Genomic DNA, 17,418 nt, shown 5'->3' with positions numbered 1-17,418 from the left:
AGACTGTTATTGGAGACATGTAAGGCTCCACACACTAATGTCTTCTGTGAGCTTCTAGATGCTTCTAATTTGTTATCATAAAGTTCTCCAAGTCACTGGGCTGTACCATCACAGCTTTCTTTTGTTTAAATGGAATCATGCATGAAGAGTGGCCTGGGCTTTGTAAACATGGATATGGTAAGACAATGCAGAATTCAATGCAGTTTCATTTTTCCCAGCACTCCAGATTAGGTAACCATGGAGAGCATATTTGCTTTTTGAGGTTTTGTGTGTATGTGTGTGTGTGTGTGTGTGTGTGTTTCCTTCTCTTCTCCTCATGGTATGATTGACAAAGGATCAAGGCTAACAGGTTCAATAACCAGAGAGTTTCCTTCATCCCCATCTGGTCAATTATTAAGCATTTCAGACCCAGCAACACTAGTTGAATTGTACTGCTAGGCAGACATCTTCACTTGTCTCTTTGGAAGAAGTGCAATTCTGTCAACATTAGCAAAAACACATTCGATACTCTTGCAAAGGTTATCATAATGTAAAACAGATATCAAAATGACTTTTTCCTGTCCCTGATATATCTGCATCGCAGATGGCTTAGCATGATTTATGAACAGTCTTTAGAAGGGCCCCGTGGACTCCCTTCATTACTAAATCCCTTTTTCTTCTTTCCTAAAGTACTTGAAAAGAGAAAAGTGAGCATTTTAACCCCCTCGTCTGTGTTTAAGAATTATTTTGGCTCTCTTGGAATATCAGTATGTGATTACAGTATTCTAAGGAATTTTTCTGGTGGCTTAAACTTCATGTGACTATTCTGAGCACAGAGTAAATTATTATGGAAAATTTGAGCTAAGCTTTCCAGTGGTGCCTAAGTTGTTAGAAATAATATGCAGAGGAACCCCTTTGTAGTGCTTTTTCTAAAATAGAGACAAAAGAAAATACTATTGTATATGTGCAATAGCGTGGAATTTTAAAAGATAAATGGTTTAACAGGAAAAGTTATAAATGGGTTTTTCTATCTTTTCTTTGCTCTTAACACAACCCAAATCGCTACACAGATAGAGGGAGAACTTTAAAATGTTTCAGCTTTGCACATAGGGTGTTTATAATGTTGTATACCAGCTCTTTGATAATTCCGAAGGGTAAATAATAATTGAAATAGCAAGTTTTATATAAGAGGTTAGGAAGTGAAAATATATTTTAGTTGAGTTTAGAGTTCTGGAACCTGGGAACTTTTTATATCCTCAGTATCGAAGCAGGAGTTTTTTCCAGAAGCTTTACTAAATATAAATACTCATTTCTACTGCAAGGAAGATATTTTGCAAGTAAATCTTATTCCTTCTAGAGGCTTTTGTGTGGATAGCAGTACTTCAGTATCTTTATTTAGGCCTCTTCTAAATATTCCTGTTTGTTGATATATGCCTGGCCTCCTATTTCCTTAAGCATAATTCATAAAAATCACGTAGGGCTGGGGCCTGTGAGGAATTAACAAGTATTTCGAGATACTTGGAATGCTTCATATTTTACACCAGCAGAGTTGGGCAAAATGGATGGAGCAAGGAGGAAGAATAGAGAGAGGACAAGAAAATTAAGTTTTGAAAAAAAAGAAACAAAAATGGGGACCAACTGAAGCAATAGTTAATAACCTGGGTCCATAATTCTTTTGGAGTGACCTAAAATGACACCTTCTCAATTTCCTATTTTTGATGAGATTATGAAAGCAAGAGTTAATATCTCAGAAAAATAAGGCCCTTTTAAGAAGGTTGGATTATCTATTTTGGAAGGTTGGAGAACATTTTAATATCCAAGAAGAAAGAAATTGGCTTACAGATATTTTGGGTTACAGATATTTTCTGTGGCATAGCATCAGCATTGATATCTTAGCAGAATCTGTGATTAGCTAAGCAATCCCCGTTTTTTGAGGCTCAGAACCCACAGATTTGAATTCTTTTGCTTAGTTGTATGTGTTTGTGTGTGTCAAGGACAACAGTAGATTCAGCCATGACATTAGTTAGCAGCAAGCCCTTTAACATATTCTTATTATGCCCCTCATAGAAAGTTTGGTGTTTTTCTGGGTTGGTGGAAGGTTATCATATTAAGGCCCTGGACACTGGCTTCCTAAGAGAAGTTTATGTATAGTACACGTGGTTAGAGAGGAGGTAACACATCCAGAGTTGACTGACACTTCTAGTAAAGCCATCGGAACACTCATGGTTTTGTTTTTTAAAACCAGTGAAAGAATTTATCCCCTTGATGTTTTCTGCTGTGTTCGTCCTTCCTATGTTTCTTCCCTTGTGGAAAATGAAAACACGGCCTCCTGGAATTGGAACTCTAGATCCTGGACATGCACACCTGCTGAAGGTTATCTGGTTTCCCATTGAACCAGATAACCTTTCCCTCTTGTACTTTGCCCTGAGTAGAAAGTAATAATGGTTTTATTTTAATTTGGAGAGAAAAATCTTGAAAAACAGAGAAGTGAGCATAATATAATTAAGCTTACATCCAGCAAAGAGACTCTATCTTTGAGCCTCCAAATGGTATAGGAGGCCAACAGAGTCCAATATGATCAAACTGGCCACCTAATCTGTGTGAAGCCTACCTAGACTTCTAGATTGCAGAAATTAAGGTAATACTTGCCATCCATCTGCTTCCTAAAAATGCTGTGAGTTATAATGAGCTAATACTTTTAAAACACCTCAAGTTCCTTAGGAAGAAAAAGTAAATTCATTCTTGTTCTAGGTCATGGGTTCTCAATGTCAGTAAAGTTGCCATTTTTGGCTGTCACAGTTGTAGGGGGATGGATGTTCCTGGCATCTATGAGATGGAGACCAGGGATGTGTTTGACCGTCCTACAATACGTAAGATATTCCTCCACAACAAAGAATTATCTGGCCCAAAATGTGAATAGTGCCAAAGTCAAGAAACCCCGCTCCAGATTGAGATATTATCATTAGTATTCTATTTTTTGGATTTTGAAGTTAACTGAGTTTGGGTTTTTTTTTTCCCCCTGAGCAAATGTAATTCTTTTGGAGACTCTTTAGAGTAGAAACAGAGTGTTCAGGAAATTGTCTTTTATGAAAATGGCTGTTAACACATCTCCACATCGTGTTTGCATGAGCAAATGCATCAGAATCTGTAGGTGATCTATCACTTCTCTGTCTAGTTGAGTGCAAGTTTAGCTTTGTACGTGCCCCAGCTGTCTGGATTACGGCTTAAACGAGCTACTTGCCTCCCTTTCCAAGCCAAATTCAGAACCTTTTAACTGGCAAGCACGTCTTAAAATGTGCTTCTAGTCATTGCCATCACTTTATAGCCACCTGCAGGTAAGGTTCCAGACTGACCTTCTCAGCAAACCAGGTAATTCTGTTTTAGTTCTTTGAGAATTCCACAGCACCTCCAAGAGAGCCCACATGCTATTTGTCTATGAATCACATCCTTCCCAGGAGGTTATCCAATCCAGGATAAGTTCTTTCCAACTTCCAGTGCCAGATGAAGAATGAGTCTCCCCCTCATTACTTAGATGTTTGTGTGGACGTGTCTGCCTTATTGCGGTATTCGTGACACCTGGTCTCTTTCCTCAGTGAAATCACTGCCTCTAGTTACTTATCAGAGAAGCAGAAGCCATGGCGGTGTTGTACGTGGGTGTACAGAGACAATGAAATGCTGAAACAGCATGGCCAAAAGCACAGGGACTCCTTCTGCAATTACTGCTCTGATTCAAATGCATTTGTACATGAAGTACATTGATATGTGCATATTTATCTCTATGTACATTAGGCAGCCAGACATATTTACAATTTATCTATGCACATATATTTTTTAAATCATCTGTGTCAATTGCAGTGTATATCTTGTAAGTGGCACATTCCGTGCCTTCATGGTTCCGTGGGTGCCATGTTCCTTGGCATCAGTGTAGCCCTCTGGAAGTTTCTCCCATTTCTCAGTCTGTGTGCTAATTTCCAATAAACCATCAACCAAGCATGTAGAGTGTATGTTTATTACATGGTATTTGGTTGGGAGAGAAATAAGATACCTGGGCTTCAAACTGAATACTCTTGGGGGAAAAAAAATTCTGATATCATATAAACAATTATAATTTGGGTCCTTAGAGCTGCTGGTTCTTGGTTCTGATGACATCTACCTGTGAGCATGTGTTGTAATACTTATTATAAAATGGCTTTTAATATTTAGGTTATATTGCTGTGGTTGAAAGAAAGATTTGAGAGGGATGTAACTAGGACATAGATGCCTGGGTCTTATATATCTTAACATACGAATGTGATCTGTGCTACGCACTGCTTCACCCACACGTTGTGGGGGGGACTGTTTGAAAGATTTGCAGCACATTAATGGAAGGAGGGTCCAGACCAAAGCCTCTGCCCACTGATTGGGTGTAAGCCACACCTGGTCAAATCTTGCACCTATTTTGCCTAAGATCCAACTTTTCTAATTCCTTTCAGATAAGCTAAACCGAGAAATGTGTGCCAGATGACATACATAGGACATGTTTCAGAGTTAATCAGGATGTCATAGTTCTTTGGATGGTGCTTGAGTTGTCCCCCGCCCCCCAAAGAAAGCAATCCCTTTTTCCCATGAGAAGGGAGTTAAGAGTGGAGGATCCGTCTGTGTAGCAAAATACTCAGCTGGCTCCTTGCATATGGATGAACACCCCAAAGAACAAAGCAGAATGGAGATGTTCCTTAACTTGAGGTTGTCCCCAAGTAAATTGTCCTCAAGTAAATCATTTGGTTCCTCTAAATGGCTCTTGCCTTTGAAGGATGAGGATACCATGAATAGTTGAGGAGAGTGGCAGAGTTTAGAAGTCATTGCTAGTTAAGTGGTCCTGCCATGGAACAAAAAAACCTTCTGTTCAGCTTAGCTGCAGCTCTTCATGTGAGGCGAGACGGCTCTCTAGGATGGCACAAATCCCTATTTTGGGATAAAAGAGAGTCAGAGCTGGGGCATGAATCATTGTTGGGCGATTCCACACGGATGATGGCTGTCTCAGAATTCAAGGGCAGGAGTGCAATTTGAGCAATATAGGGATGGAAACAATAGAGTGGAACTGACCTGGGTCCCTGAGGTCTCTCCTTTTCCAGGCTAACGTCATGTTTTAACCAAACCTTGCACGTTGAGCTTTCTTTCCTAATGCACTGAGCTGCACGATGGCTTCAGAATAATATTAAGCTTTTCCACGGCCTTGTGTTTAGGTTGAGGGGGGACTAGGTTTACCACAGTAGAACCAGTGGAACCCGGGTGGTGCCTACAGGCTAAGTCTGGGAGAAAGTTTCAACCCTAGGAGGTGAGATCAGATAGTTAACTGCTTTTCTGAAGACTCACTTTATTATTATTATTATTATTACTATCATTTCATATTTCATGCATGCTTGAGAATTCCTGGTCCATTTTCTGTCTCATCTTCCTCCAAAATGGCAGGTGGCAGAGAAGAGCATATTATTCTCACTCATTTTTGCAGTCCTCATGATTCTCTTGGACTGTTTGCCACCCAGCAGGGAACATCACCTTCTTTCTAGAAATCAGGAATGTTGGTGACTCATATCACAGGGCCAGCCCTACTGTGCAGCGTTGCCTTCATTCCCCCCCCCAGGTGCTGCTACCCATGTGAGAGTAGATGGGTGTAGCATTAGTTTGTTTAGAATCCAGCTGATAGCTCACGTGCTCCATCGTGGTGGCAGAAGTACCACTGACCAGCCTGTAGTCTCCAGCCCACAGTCCCCCAGCCAATCCTAGAATTTTAGAGACATGAGAGAGAGACCCTGGGCCTGGAGACTGTCTTCAACTCAAACAGAGCAAGTTGAGAAGAATACATGTTTCCTTTCTCAGCTTGAAGCTGCTAAGGGGAAGCAGACCTATGGGCAACTTGCAGTGAGATGTGGGCTCCGCATAACATGAATGATGTGCACCCTTTATTGCTTGCTCTGTTCTTCATGCTACTAACCAGACTCTGTTGATGTTGTTTTGATTTTAGTTTTTATTTGGGGGGGGTTGCTTTGCATGTCGTTCTTCCTCTTGGCTGTTAGTTGCGGGGGTTAAGCCTTTTCCTTTCTGTGATTCAGGTGCCTCACTCTTTCCTTTCCAGGTTCTTCCAGTTCTTTTAACATGTCAAACTCTGGAGATTTGTTCATGAGCGTGCAGTCACTCAATGGGGATTCTTACCAAGGGGCCCAGGTTGGAGCCAACGTGCAATCACAGGTAGGGACCCAGCCAATGTGCCGCCAGGTGAATGCTTTAGCGTCCAAGAGCCCTCAGTCGGATTGGCACCTCCTGCTTCTGTCCAGAGAGAGAGAGACGGACAGACAGAGAGAGATGTAGAGACAAAACCTTACCAACAACCAAACCGAATCAAAGACAACCATTGTCGTGGGGAATCTCGTCCACACTTTGTGAATGCGTCTGGCTCTGGCTTGTCAGTCACCCTAGGAGGGCAGGAGAGCGGCAAGCACGGGGTGAGGTGACTAAGGCCCGTCAGGCAAGTGGACCCAGTGTATTCTTTGCTCATGAAAGGGAAAGGGAGGAGGAGTTGAGTCCATCAGTTCACTTTTCAGGTCCCTCTCTTGTTTGTTGCTTTTCCACACTCAACGTCTGCCCAATATAGAGGTCATGAATGACTAGGCACATACCTTAGGGTCTCACGTTTTCATTTTAACCTTTGAAAACACCCAGCCAGGTTGACTAAACTCATCTTCTTAGTCATCCTTGAGGTCAAGGGATTTGGGTTTCTGGTGATGAGACTATAAGTCCATGCTGGGAAACAAAAATCAAGCGTGCAGTGTAGACCCTCAGCGCTCCCTAGTCGGCAGCTCGCCTTCACGAGAGCTCAGAAGCCATCCTCCTGTGTCAGCACACAGCCTGATGTGACAGGGTGAGGTCCTGTGCTCTGGGTCAGAATCGCTAGGGAAGTTCTGAGCCAAGCCCATCCAGGCTCCCACCCTGCCAGAGGAGCGGGAAGCATTACATGCCTGGAAGAGACCACCTGGCCAGTGACTCGGCGCCCTGCTCAGGAAACATTGCCTGGAAACAAGTTTGAGGAGATATAGTCAGACTTCGGTCAAATGACTAAACAGCTGGCCATCATTTAAGTCCTCAGAAAGACAACGTTAGTCGCACACCGCTCTCTCTGTGAGGGGCCTGGCCAAGCCCCTCTACACAGAACCTTGACTTTTGTAGGATCCCCAGCAAAGAGGTTAGATGGGCTGATCCGGAGGGCAGGGAAAATCCCTTCACTCTCCCCACCCTCAGCCCCTCTGTCACCCAGTCCCTGCCGTCTCATGCGGCATTGTTGAATTAGTTTCAGTGTTGGGAATCCCAGCTTTCTTTGACCATTTTTCTGTCTTGCTTACTGAAATCAGAAAGGATAGTGGATTCGGCATAGAGAGGAGGCCCAGCCTCCTCCTGATGGTTCCTTTCCCAGGAAGAATGTCTCCAGTGATCGCATTAATTTGGCGAGCCCAAATGGTAGCCTGTGTGATGACGATGTGCCTCCCTTTCCCTGCATCTCCCTGACTAATTTCCTCTCTGTTGTTGTTCATCTGTTTAGGTGGATACCCTTCGCCATGTTATCAGCCAGACAGGAGGATACAGTGACGGACTCGCAGCCAGTCAGATGTACAGTCCGCAGGGCATCAGTGTAAGAAAACAAGGCTCCCCCCGCCACCCTTTGTTTTTATTCTATCACTATCAATTAGTTCAAAGCCATAGGGCTCGGAATGCCACTTAGTAGGACTTCTTAGCTTTACGGTCACCTATTTCTTGTTTCTGTGTCGGTCATGCCATCGGCAGCATTCTACCCTCAAAAAAAGTGGCGATTGGGCAGGCTTCATGCAGGCAGCTGGCGTCTAGGGCTGTCACACACAATCAGTGTTTGCATGGCACCTGCGGCCACATGCGTTCAGCTGAGAGGGGCTGCTAAACAGGTGACACCTAGTACAACAGTGGTAGGAAACGTCCCCACAAGCGGGGGCCTGGGAACCTGGGGAGAAAAACCAGTAGCCGAAATCCATTGCATCCAGGTCAGTGGTCTTAAAAAAAAACACCTTTCTCCCATCTAAGGACGATTAAAAAAAATTAACACAGAGGCTGGGAATGCTGAAGGGATGGGGAGGGGTGCAGACCATCTTCTACTTGTTCTTGGGTGCGCTGGCGGCTCCTGACTAGCATGAAAATTCATAGCGACAAGCTATGTCGCACAGAGTGAAATCGATCAGACAGACACAAGGAGAATCGAGTGTAGATTTGGGACAGCAATCCAACTTGATTTCTCAGATCAATCGTCCGCTATCTCAGCAGCGGTGACAGCAAGCTGGGACAAGGGGGCAGCCTGGAAAAGGAAGCTGTTCTTTAGATCAGAGGTGATTTCCTGGGCTTTTAGAGGTCATAAGATGCTCCAGTAGAACTATTGGCTCAGAACTGTCTAAGAAAACTATGATTGGATGATGGTGAGGATTTTTTGTTGTTGTTTCTGTTGTTAGGATTAAAATAAATTGGGGATGGAGGGAAGGAAAGGTAGGCATAGTGTGTTGATGTAATTCTAGCCTATACTAATTGAGGTATGGTATCTGCAATGAAAAAGGTGATAGCTTTTTAGCTCTGCATTAGTGAAATCATATATGACAATGGTCAGACTGGAAGGAAGCAAGAGGATACCAGATGTTTCATCAGATGAGGAACGGTTGAAAAAATTAGGAATTCTTAGCCCATTAAAGAGAAGGTTTGGCTGGTAAGCAATAGTTTAAGACACGCTGTCATCAATGAGAGAGATTAGATTCATCGTGAATGATGTAAAGGGAGGTAGGATAGATCACTGAGTAGAAGATTCAGGGAAACAGATTTCACTTCAACATCTCAAGGGCCTCTCTAAGATGCAGTCAGAGTTGTCCAAAGAAGGGATCTTTTGCCTCTGGAAGCCAAGAATTCCCCATCATTGGCGCGTTCAGACATTGTTTGGCTAACTACTTGGTAAGGATGTTGTGGAAGGGAGTTAAGTACCAGGTGATGACTGTCTTGGTGACTTTTAAGGCCCCTTCCAATTAGGAATTCTTTATTTTCTACCTTCCTTAGGCAGAATCTCCTCTGAGTTTATATAATATTTATCAAGTTCCTCTCTGGGATGGAAGGAGGGAGGTTAGAGCTGACCCTGTTAAACATACTCTGGGCACCTGTGTCCCTTTTTTAGAAAGGGTTTCCAGAGCAGAGGGATTTTTCCCTTCTTGTGCTTATACTAATTATTATTCCTGTGTTCATGGCTGACTTGTCAGACGCCTGCTTAGAAAAAATCCAAGATACCATGGTGGAGAATTATGTTCTCAAACATGGATTCCAAATGAATTAAGTTGTTCTGTGTTTGTATGGGGAGGTTCAAGCACATAGGCATTTATCCACTTCCTGGATCTTTCTGAGCTAGAAGATCGGTCTTTCCAGAAAAAGTTTTGCTCTGTATGTAAGTGGAAGAGAGGAACATGAGGAAAGTATAAGAGTGTGGGGAGGAGACTATGGACGCACTCAGAAGAAAGAGAACTGCAGAAAGTCTACATGACTGGGCAGGAAGTGGGGCTGACAGTTCTGCTATTTGGTATCTTTCTTTCCTAATTGGGTAGCACAGGAGAGAGCGGCACTCAGACTCTGGGGGGTCAACGTTGGCCCCTCTGACGTCATCTGGTGGGCTGGGAATCATTTCTGAAATAGTGTAACCAAACATGTGCAGATCATTATGTCTGATTACATAAGCCCACCGCAAAAACTGGGCTGGAAAATGCCACTTGAAAGAGTCTCTCATTTTGCATTAATTTTTTTCCCCTGTGAACTTTATTTTATTTCTGGATCTTTAAGACACAGGGTAAATGAATCAAAGGCCGATCATGATACGGTCTGTTCCTTTGGTATCAATTTTAAGTTGTGCCACCTTGCAGGAGACTAAGCTTGTGGGATGTATTTTTAGAGAGTGGTATTAGATGCCGAAGCGTGTGTATGTGCAGAGAGGGGCACTGGCTGCTAGGAGAAATGAGAGAGAGAGAGAAGAGGAGGTAGACAAGAAGAGACAAGGACAGGAATGAAAGATTTGAGCCAATGAATAGAAATAAACAATTCCAAAACCCATGGCAGCAATGGAATTCCCAGCTGGGCTGGATTGTGTTTCATTCAGTGGAGGACATTTTCTGGGCAGCCTTTATCTACTCCCCTGCCTGGGTTTTCACAGCACTCACATCTTATCCAACCAGCGTCTATTTTAAATCTTGTAGAGTTCAGACGGCTTGCCTTTAACTAAGGCCACGTAGCGATCGGGTTGCAAGGTGTGGTGCTGAGAGCCCTGCGTTGGGAGTTGGGAGACTCTGGTCCTTTTAACTCTCATGTGCCCATGGGCAGGCGTCAAACCTTGTCTTTTATAAAATGGGGCCGGTAATTCTCACCCTTAGTACCTTCATGACTGCTTTAGGGGAAATGAGAAAATAGGTAGGAATGGGCTTGGCAAAGCACACGTTTTTCCACATGAATGCAGCATGAAAAGTTATAAGTGATAACTTTCTAATTTGACCTTTTTCCTCCTCTTGTGTGAGCAGTTTTCCCAGTAGGTAGTTCCTAACGAGGATAGGATAGGACACAGTTGTCACTTTTTCCTCTTCTGATGGAAAGGTACACTTTTGACAAGGATACAGAGTTATGCAAGGCCTAAGGACCCCCTTCCTTAGCCAGAGTGAGCGTTTAAGACCCTGGGTCTTTAAGACACAGGGTAAATGAATCAAAGGCTGCTCATGATACGGTCTGTTCCTTTGGTATCAATTTTAAGTTGTGTTAAATTATACCTTTTTGAGTGCTTTGTATTCTCAAATGACAACGGGCAATGCTTACTGGGTTTAGAGTGGCTCTAAGTGATGGAGGGAGGTTACTTCACTTCTCTGTCAGTTAGACAGACTGAAAGGTCACTTAGCTATCACATCCACTCTTTGGTTTCCCTTCCCACTGCCACCATCCTCGTTCTAGAAATGGTTCATTAGCTAGGCTATTGTGATTATTTCCTAATTACCGTTACAGCCTTTAGTGTCTCCTTTCTCCTGCACACATCCCCAGAATTTTGTCATTCCTTGCCCAGAAATCAAGAGCACTTCTCTATTGCCCACCTAAGCAAGTTGAATCCCCGAGTCGGACATTTTTAGAGTCTTCCACGCTCCAGCCCCATCTACCTATCCATCCCCCTCACTCCCCAAGTCACACTGACTCTCCCATGCCCAGATCCTCCTTGCTGTTTGTATTCTTCTCCTTATAGCCCTCCTTCCTCTCTTCTCTCCACTTTATCACACACGTACTCCCTTGCCTTATAGACATATGCACAGACACACTCAATCAGTCTTTGTCTTTCATTCCCAAATACGCATGTGGTCCCAAAATGCATATATTAGTTGCTCAAAACATGTTTGTTGAATGAATAAATCAGAAGACAAGCTACCACTGAATTTAAAAATGCCACATCTTATGTAACAGCTGTAAAATACCTAGTAATGATTTTTCTCTTAAATGCCTTACTAACCCACAAATAGACTATCTTTTTTAATTCAAAAAGCTTCTTAAGTCTTTCTTTTTGGAAAAAGTTTCTAAACATTTTGACCAAGGCAGATTCTCTGAGAATTAAGAGTCAGATCAGCATTAAATAGATGAAGTTACGGAGTGATGATATTGTCAAGAGAATTATCCCTTTGAATTCTTTAGCACCTTCTTTCCTAAAAGAATCCCCTTATCAAAAGCTGCTTGTGGGGTAGCCATCTATACAGCAAGAGAACATCGTTTCTTTTTTTTTTTTTTAATTTTATTGAAGTATAGTTGATTTACAATGTTGTGTTAATTTCTTCTGTATAGCAAAGTGACTCAGTTATGCATATATATATTCTTTTTCATATTCTTTTCCATTATGGTTTATCACAGGATATTGAATATAGTTGTGCTATACAGTAGGACCTTGTTGTGTATCCATCCTATACATAATAGTTTGCATCTGCTAATCCCATACTCCCAATCCTTCCCTCCCCCATCCCCACTCCCCTTTGGCAGCCACAAGCCTGAAGAACACCGTTTCTCACGGGGTTCTCACTGCTTTCTCTACCAGACGTGGGACTAGAACCCGCACAAACAAACGGGTGGACAGTGGCAGCAACCTGAAGTCAGGAAACTTGGATCCTTCTTGTGGCTTTTCTTCTGGCGAGTCTCTTCATCTCTGTATCGTTGCTTCATCTGTCAAATTTATCCCATCAACAAGCTCTAAGGTCCTTTCAGCGTAGTAGTTCTGGAGTCCTACAAGTATGGTTTTTGATTCCTACTGTTCACTCAAGGGACACCAGACTCAATTGTAGGCTCCTCTTTCCAGAAAACTCTTTCAGTTGAGTTAGTCTCTGCCATCTTTTCTAGCCTACCCTATCGCTTCCCCTTTCAGTTGGATCTTGAGGGAAGGAGGAAGAGCTTGCATTACATGAACTTTTCCCTTTGAATTCACGGAGATTTGTGGTAGCAGAAAGCGTTAGTCTTTAGGGTGAAATTATTTTTGATTATTTTAAAATGTGAGAGGGGACTTCCCTGGTGGTCCAGTGGTTAAGACTCGGTGCTCCCAATGCAGGGGGCCTGGGTTCGATCCCCGGTCAGGGATCTAGATCCCACGTGCTGCAACTAAGACCCAGCGCAGCCAAATAAATAAATAAATATTAAAAAATAATAAATTTTTTTTAAATAAAATAAAATGTGAGTTAAGGGAGTGAGTTCACTCCAGCCACATCTTAAATGTTGACAGATACCCCTATAAGATTGTCGTTATTCAAGAGATTAAGTGAAAATAGAAAAAAGGGTTAGTGTTCTCTCTATAAAGGCAAAGTGCCATTAACGTCAGTTTATGACAGAAAAGTCTCATTGATTTTGCTTTGTGATAATTATAGTAGTGGAAAAATAGATATGAAGCTTTGATCTTTGTAAACCATAACATACGTGTTTTTATTTTATTTTTTTTTGCTTTCTCCCATGTTAGGCAAAGGGACAAAAGGATATTTACAAAGAAAATAAATAAAATATAGAATCATTGGGACAAAAATAGAGAACTGTTTAAGTGAACACGTTTCAGGCATTTAAACATCACAGGGCTTACTTGGTAATACTTGGCCACCTGCCATCATTTTCATTTTTTCTTAACTACTTCTGAGAGACCTCCTTCCACTTAAAGTATATATTAATAAGATGTTGCCACATGTGGACTTGTAAGAATGGAGAGTGAGGGTGATAATTAAAATCATATGCAGATCTTTAAAAACTCACTTTAATTATATGAAGTTTTAATTGTTCTACCAAGCTGAATGTGAATTTTGAAGTTATTAAAACATATTCAGATGTGCTCCCAGTTACTTGCCTTTGGGTACCTTCTGGTGCTGCAGCCAGGGACCAGTGAACAGCCCCAGTCTGGGGGGTAAAGGGAGTGAGGATAGGCTTGAACATGGTGAACCAGTCTCTGCAGGGTTGAAGGCAGCAGTACAGAGGAGATGGACTCCCACCTTCCAGAAGCTTATAAGTCTGGCTCTCCCTGATGACAGAGCCAAAGGGAAAGTCCCTTTAGCTTCTTACATGATGAGGCCTTTCAGCCTTAATACCGTATCAACTGAGCATTCGAGACTAGAACAGCATTTTATTTGAGCCCACAGTAGTTGGAGAAGCAAAAAAAAGAAAAAAACCCAATATTGTAATTTCATATGCAATCCACTGTTTTTCACCAGCCGCCAGGTGAAAGTCCTTAAAGGTACAGAAGATGAATGAGGCCAGATCATTCAATGTCATATTTAAATATTCATGCATTCATGTATTCATTAATTCATTCATCCATTCCTTCAATAAATATGTCATCAATAGCATTTTTGACCTCGGGGAAAGAGGCTACATCATAATATATCCAGGTCAAGTTGGAGAAACCCTGATGCCAATCAAGATGTATTTTAACTTTCAGTCTCATTCAACACTTTACCTGATATTACGTTTCCTGTTCTTTGAATACTAGGACAAGGGAGCCAATCAACTTTGTAGTTTAGGAGGGAATTTGAAATTAAGCTATATAGCAGAAGAGAGGAATTCAAGACCAACCAGCAATAGTTTGAGAAAGCTACTCCCCGCTGCACAAATAAGCCATACCATGGACTTACAATAAAATAAGTATCCTTCTGTGGAGATTCCATATCTCTTTGTAGAAGTAGAAGTAGTCACAAAGAATTTTCTTGATCTCAAACCTAGTGATACAATCACTCCAAACATGGTCACATTTATAATGTGTGTACGCATCTTTCACTTCTGCCACTTTCTGCCTGTGTAACTGTGGACAAGTCACTTTCTCTCGATAAGACTCAGTCTCCTGTACTCTAAAAAGGACAGTTGAGCTGGATGATGCCAAAGGCCTCTTCCAGTATCCCTGTTCTACTTAGAAGCATGATGTTTTTCCATTCCCAAGAAAACACAGGAGGAGAGGAAATACTTCAAAACTATAAGGAAAAGATAAATTTGTGTTTTTGGAAATAGTCCTATCTCTGACATGACAATGACGCCATGCTGTTTTCATTGGGATCAATGTGTTATAGCATCCTGTCCAGTTGGGCCCACATTTGTCCTTGCAGCCATGCTGTCCTTGGGCTAGGATTAGGTTAGCTGTTCCAGACTCAAGTTGACCCCACCTTCTGCTCCATAAAGAAAAAAAATTACAACCTCAAAAGGGCAGTTTGTTTTTGTGGTTGCTCCTGAAAGTGGCATAGCCCCTTTAGACCTCGGTAAATATTAAGCTAATTAAATTGGCTGAATTTAATTGTGGGGAAAAGTTAGTATTGATTTCAGAAGATGGCCCTCTTCTTGCCGTCTGGGAAGGAGTTCCATGTTCTTAAACAAGTTTGTTTTCAGAGAAAATATTAGACCTCTTTTTAAGAAAATCCAATTGTTATTTTTAACTTTGGTACATTTTTTAAATCTCTACTTATACCTGGCTCTAAGTGAGTTTTGGGATATTCTGTTCCACATCTTTAAATATTAAGTATTTGGATCCCTAAATATTCTCCAAATTCACAGATATATAAGGCAGAAGGCATGACTGACTTGAGTCTGGAACAACTAACCAGGTTAAGTAAATGAATAAGTGCTTTATTTGACAGATTTATTGAGAACCTTCTGATATATCCAGTACCAGGAATGCAAATATTACTAGGACATGGTTCTTGCACTCTGTAAAGTCACAGAAAGCTAGAAGGACTGGGAGTTACCTGGTTCAGTCCCCTGCTTCACTGAAAGGGAAGGACTACATCACCTTTATATAATCAACATAATATGATTTTTAAAGAATTTGGGGAATGGCCATCATAATTTCCAACTCTGTCCGCCACTAATTCATCTAACCTAATAACTTTTCAAGCCTAAGCCAGACGTGTCTTTGAACTCATCTTGACTTGAACCTTTCTACATTTCTAAAAACTCTTTGGGGCTTAGAGAGGTCCAGTCTCTGGGAGTGTGGAAACCAGCCTCAGCCGACCTGTAGACCTTGAGGATACTCTCTCTGTAAGAGGATGAGGTTCTCATGAGGGAAGTTTCAGATCCCTCTCTCACCAGAGCTCAGGAGTTCTACAGAGAGCCAGCGTAACTACTGAGGGTTCTGTGCCTTTTTAGAGGGGCAGAAGAACAAAAGCACAATTAATTACATGCTTAAAGTTCTGGGGATAACTTGAGCCTCCACCAATATCCATACTAAGAATACTAATTCATAATAGTTATTGAGTACCCTAATCCAGTGTCTTTATAAACATTCTCATCTCCATTTTATGGATAGAAAATGGAGACTCAGAGAGGTTAAGTAGTTTGCCCAAAAGTCAAATAGCCCATCAGTGATAGAGCCAGGGTGTGGGCCAAGATGGTCTAACTCCAAAGCTTCTGTTCTTTCCCTTTATCCAGATGGACCCTTGAACCTCTAGATCTTACGCTTAATGGAGGGAGGTGTCAAGAACCTTACAGTAAGAGAATCCGTTATGTTTCCTAGTAATAAATATTTTGGAGCCTGGCTGGTATGGGAAAGAACTATAAGAACTCAGTTATGACTATTCTGTTATATATCCTTTCAGGGTAGCATATAGAAGGCTTAAGACTGGTTGGTTCTTTTATTAAAATTAAATCTAAAACTTATATAGTAAGTCCTTCCCTGGATATAGCTTACTCTTCACCACTATTATGTCATATTTGGCTAGCCAACTTAGCCAGGGACCCAGTGATCATACACAAGAGAGAAGAGAGATTTTAGATCAAGTGTCTCTTCATGGAGAGATTTGATGGTTCACTAAAATAGATGGCAAGACTGTTTCAGGAATCTAGGTACCAAATATCAATAGAGGTTTTATTTTGTTTTGAAGTTTTAATTTGGGGACAGTGAAACGGAAGAAGAGGAAAATTTTGCCTGTTAACTTAATAAATTATACATGTTAAGTAATGGTTTTGGAGGATGGAAGATCAGCAGTGAAGAAACTGGGGCATTAACTATAGAAGTAACAGTTTTTCCTAGGCCAACAAAAAAGATGAGAAGGCGCCACCTTGCTTCACTGGGCCAGGACTCCTGTCAAGTGGCCCCCTTTGTCGACACTTAATACTTGGCATTTTTAATAATTAAAAAGAATAAAAATTTAAAAGAATAAGTGCAACAGGTACAAGGGTAATAGATGAACAAAACTAGAAAGAATAAATAGAAAAAAATAATGGCAAATATTAAATTTAAAAGATCCAGGAAATAAGAAAAACAGAAAATTAAGAAGAAAGAAGGCAATGGAATGATAAAAAGGCAGGAGATGGATAAAATTGCATGTGAAATGGCAAAATGAACATTAAAAGCAATTAAAATACACAAGTAGCAAAGAGGATAATAACAACATAAAATAAGCTAGAATGAGTGGTTAAAGTAAAATAAGCTAGAATGAGTGGTTAAAGTAAATAGCCTCCTCTAAGAACATACTTACAAAGATTATAAAACAGATCAAGTAGTAATAAAATAAGGAAGTGGTATAAAGCAGTAAATTAAAGAACAATTATAAAACAATAAGAAGAGAAAATTAACAGACTAAAAGGACATTTAATAATTGTATTAATAACTAACACTTTCTGACTTCTCCCCATGTGTTAGGCACTTTACATGCATTAACTTATTTAATTCATTTAACTTTACATGCATTAACTTATTTAACTTATTTAATTTTATTAAAATAATTAGGACCTTAAAAATGTAAACAAAAAAAGTTTGGTGGGATGAAATCGGGCATCAGAACAACAGCAATAAAAAAACATCTAAAGATTAGAAAAAATATACCTATGGGTGTCAATTTTCATTCCTTGTCTGGAGTGATTGTTTTTGCTGTTAAATCACCAAGTACCTGCCCTGGTACT

General features: G+C 41.1%; 1 protein-coding gene across 7 annotated transcripts in view; it reads left to right on the top strand.

Moving 5' to 3' along the window:
* PBX1 (PBX homeobox 1) overlaps positions 1-17,418 on the top strand; it is a 279,800-nt gene that overhangs the window by 246,397 nt on the left and 15,985 nt on the right. For 4 of the 7 annotated variants that reach the window (XM_089911842.1, XM_030760576.2, XM_089911879.1 and 1 more), the window contains 2 exons: positions 6,092-6,204; positions 7,550-7,639. The exons of 1 other annotated variant lie outside the window; for it this stretch is intronic. In XM_089911842.1, coding sequence (XP_089767968.1) covers positions 6,092-6,204; positions 7,550-7,639 — 203 coding nt within the window. The remainder of the gene's footprint in view (positions 1-6,091; positions 6,205-7,549; positions 7,640-17,418) is intronic. 2 more of the 7 variants (XM_089911857.1, XM_022563270.2) reach the window with 1 other exon arrangement.

The sequence above is a fragment of the Delphinapterus leucas genome, chromosome 1 (genome assembly GCF_059928025.1).
Source record: "Delphinapterus leucas isolate spDelLeu-1000000601 "Yukka" chromosome 1, BTC_Dleu_Yukka2, whole genome shotgun sequence".
Classification (NCBI taxonomy): domain Eukaryota; kingdom Metazoa; phylum Chordata; class Mammalia; order Artiodactyla; family Monodontidae; genus Delphinapterus; species Delphinapterus leucas.
The sequence above is the reverse complement of the archived record's forward strand: the minus strand, read 5'-3'. Positions and strand labels throughout refer to the sequence as shown.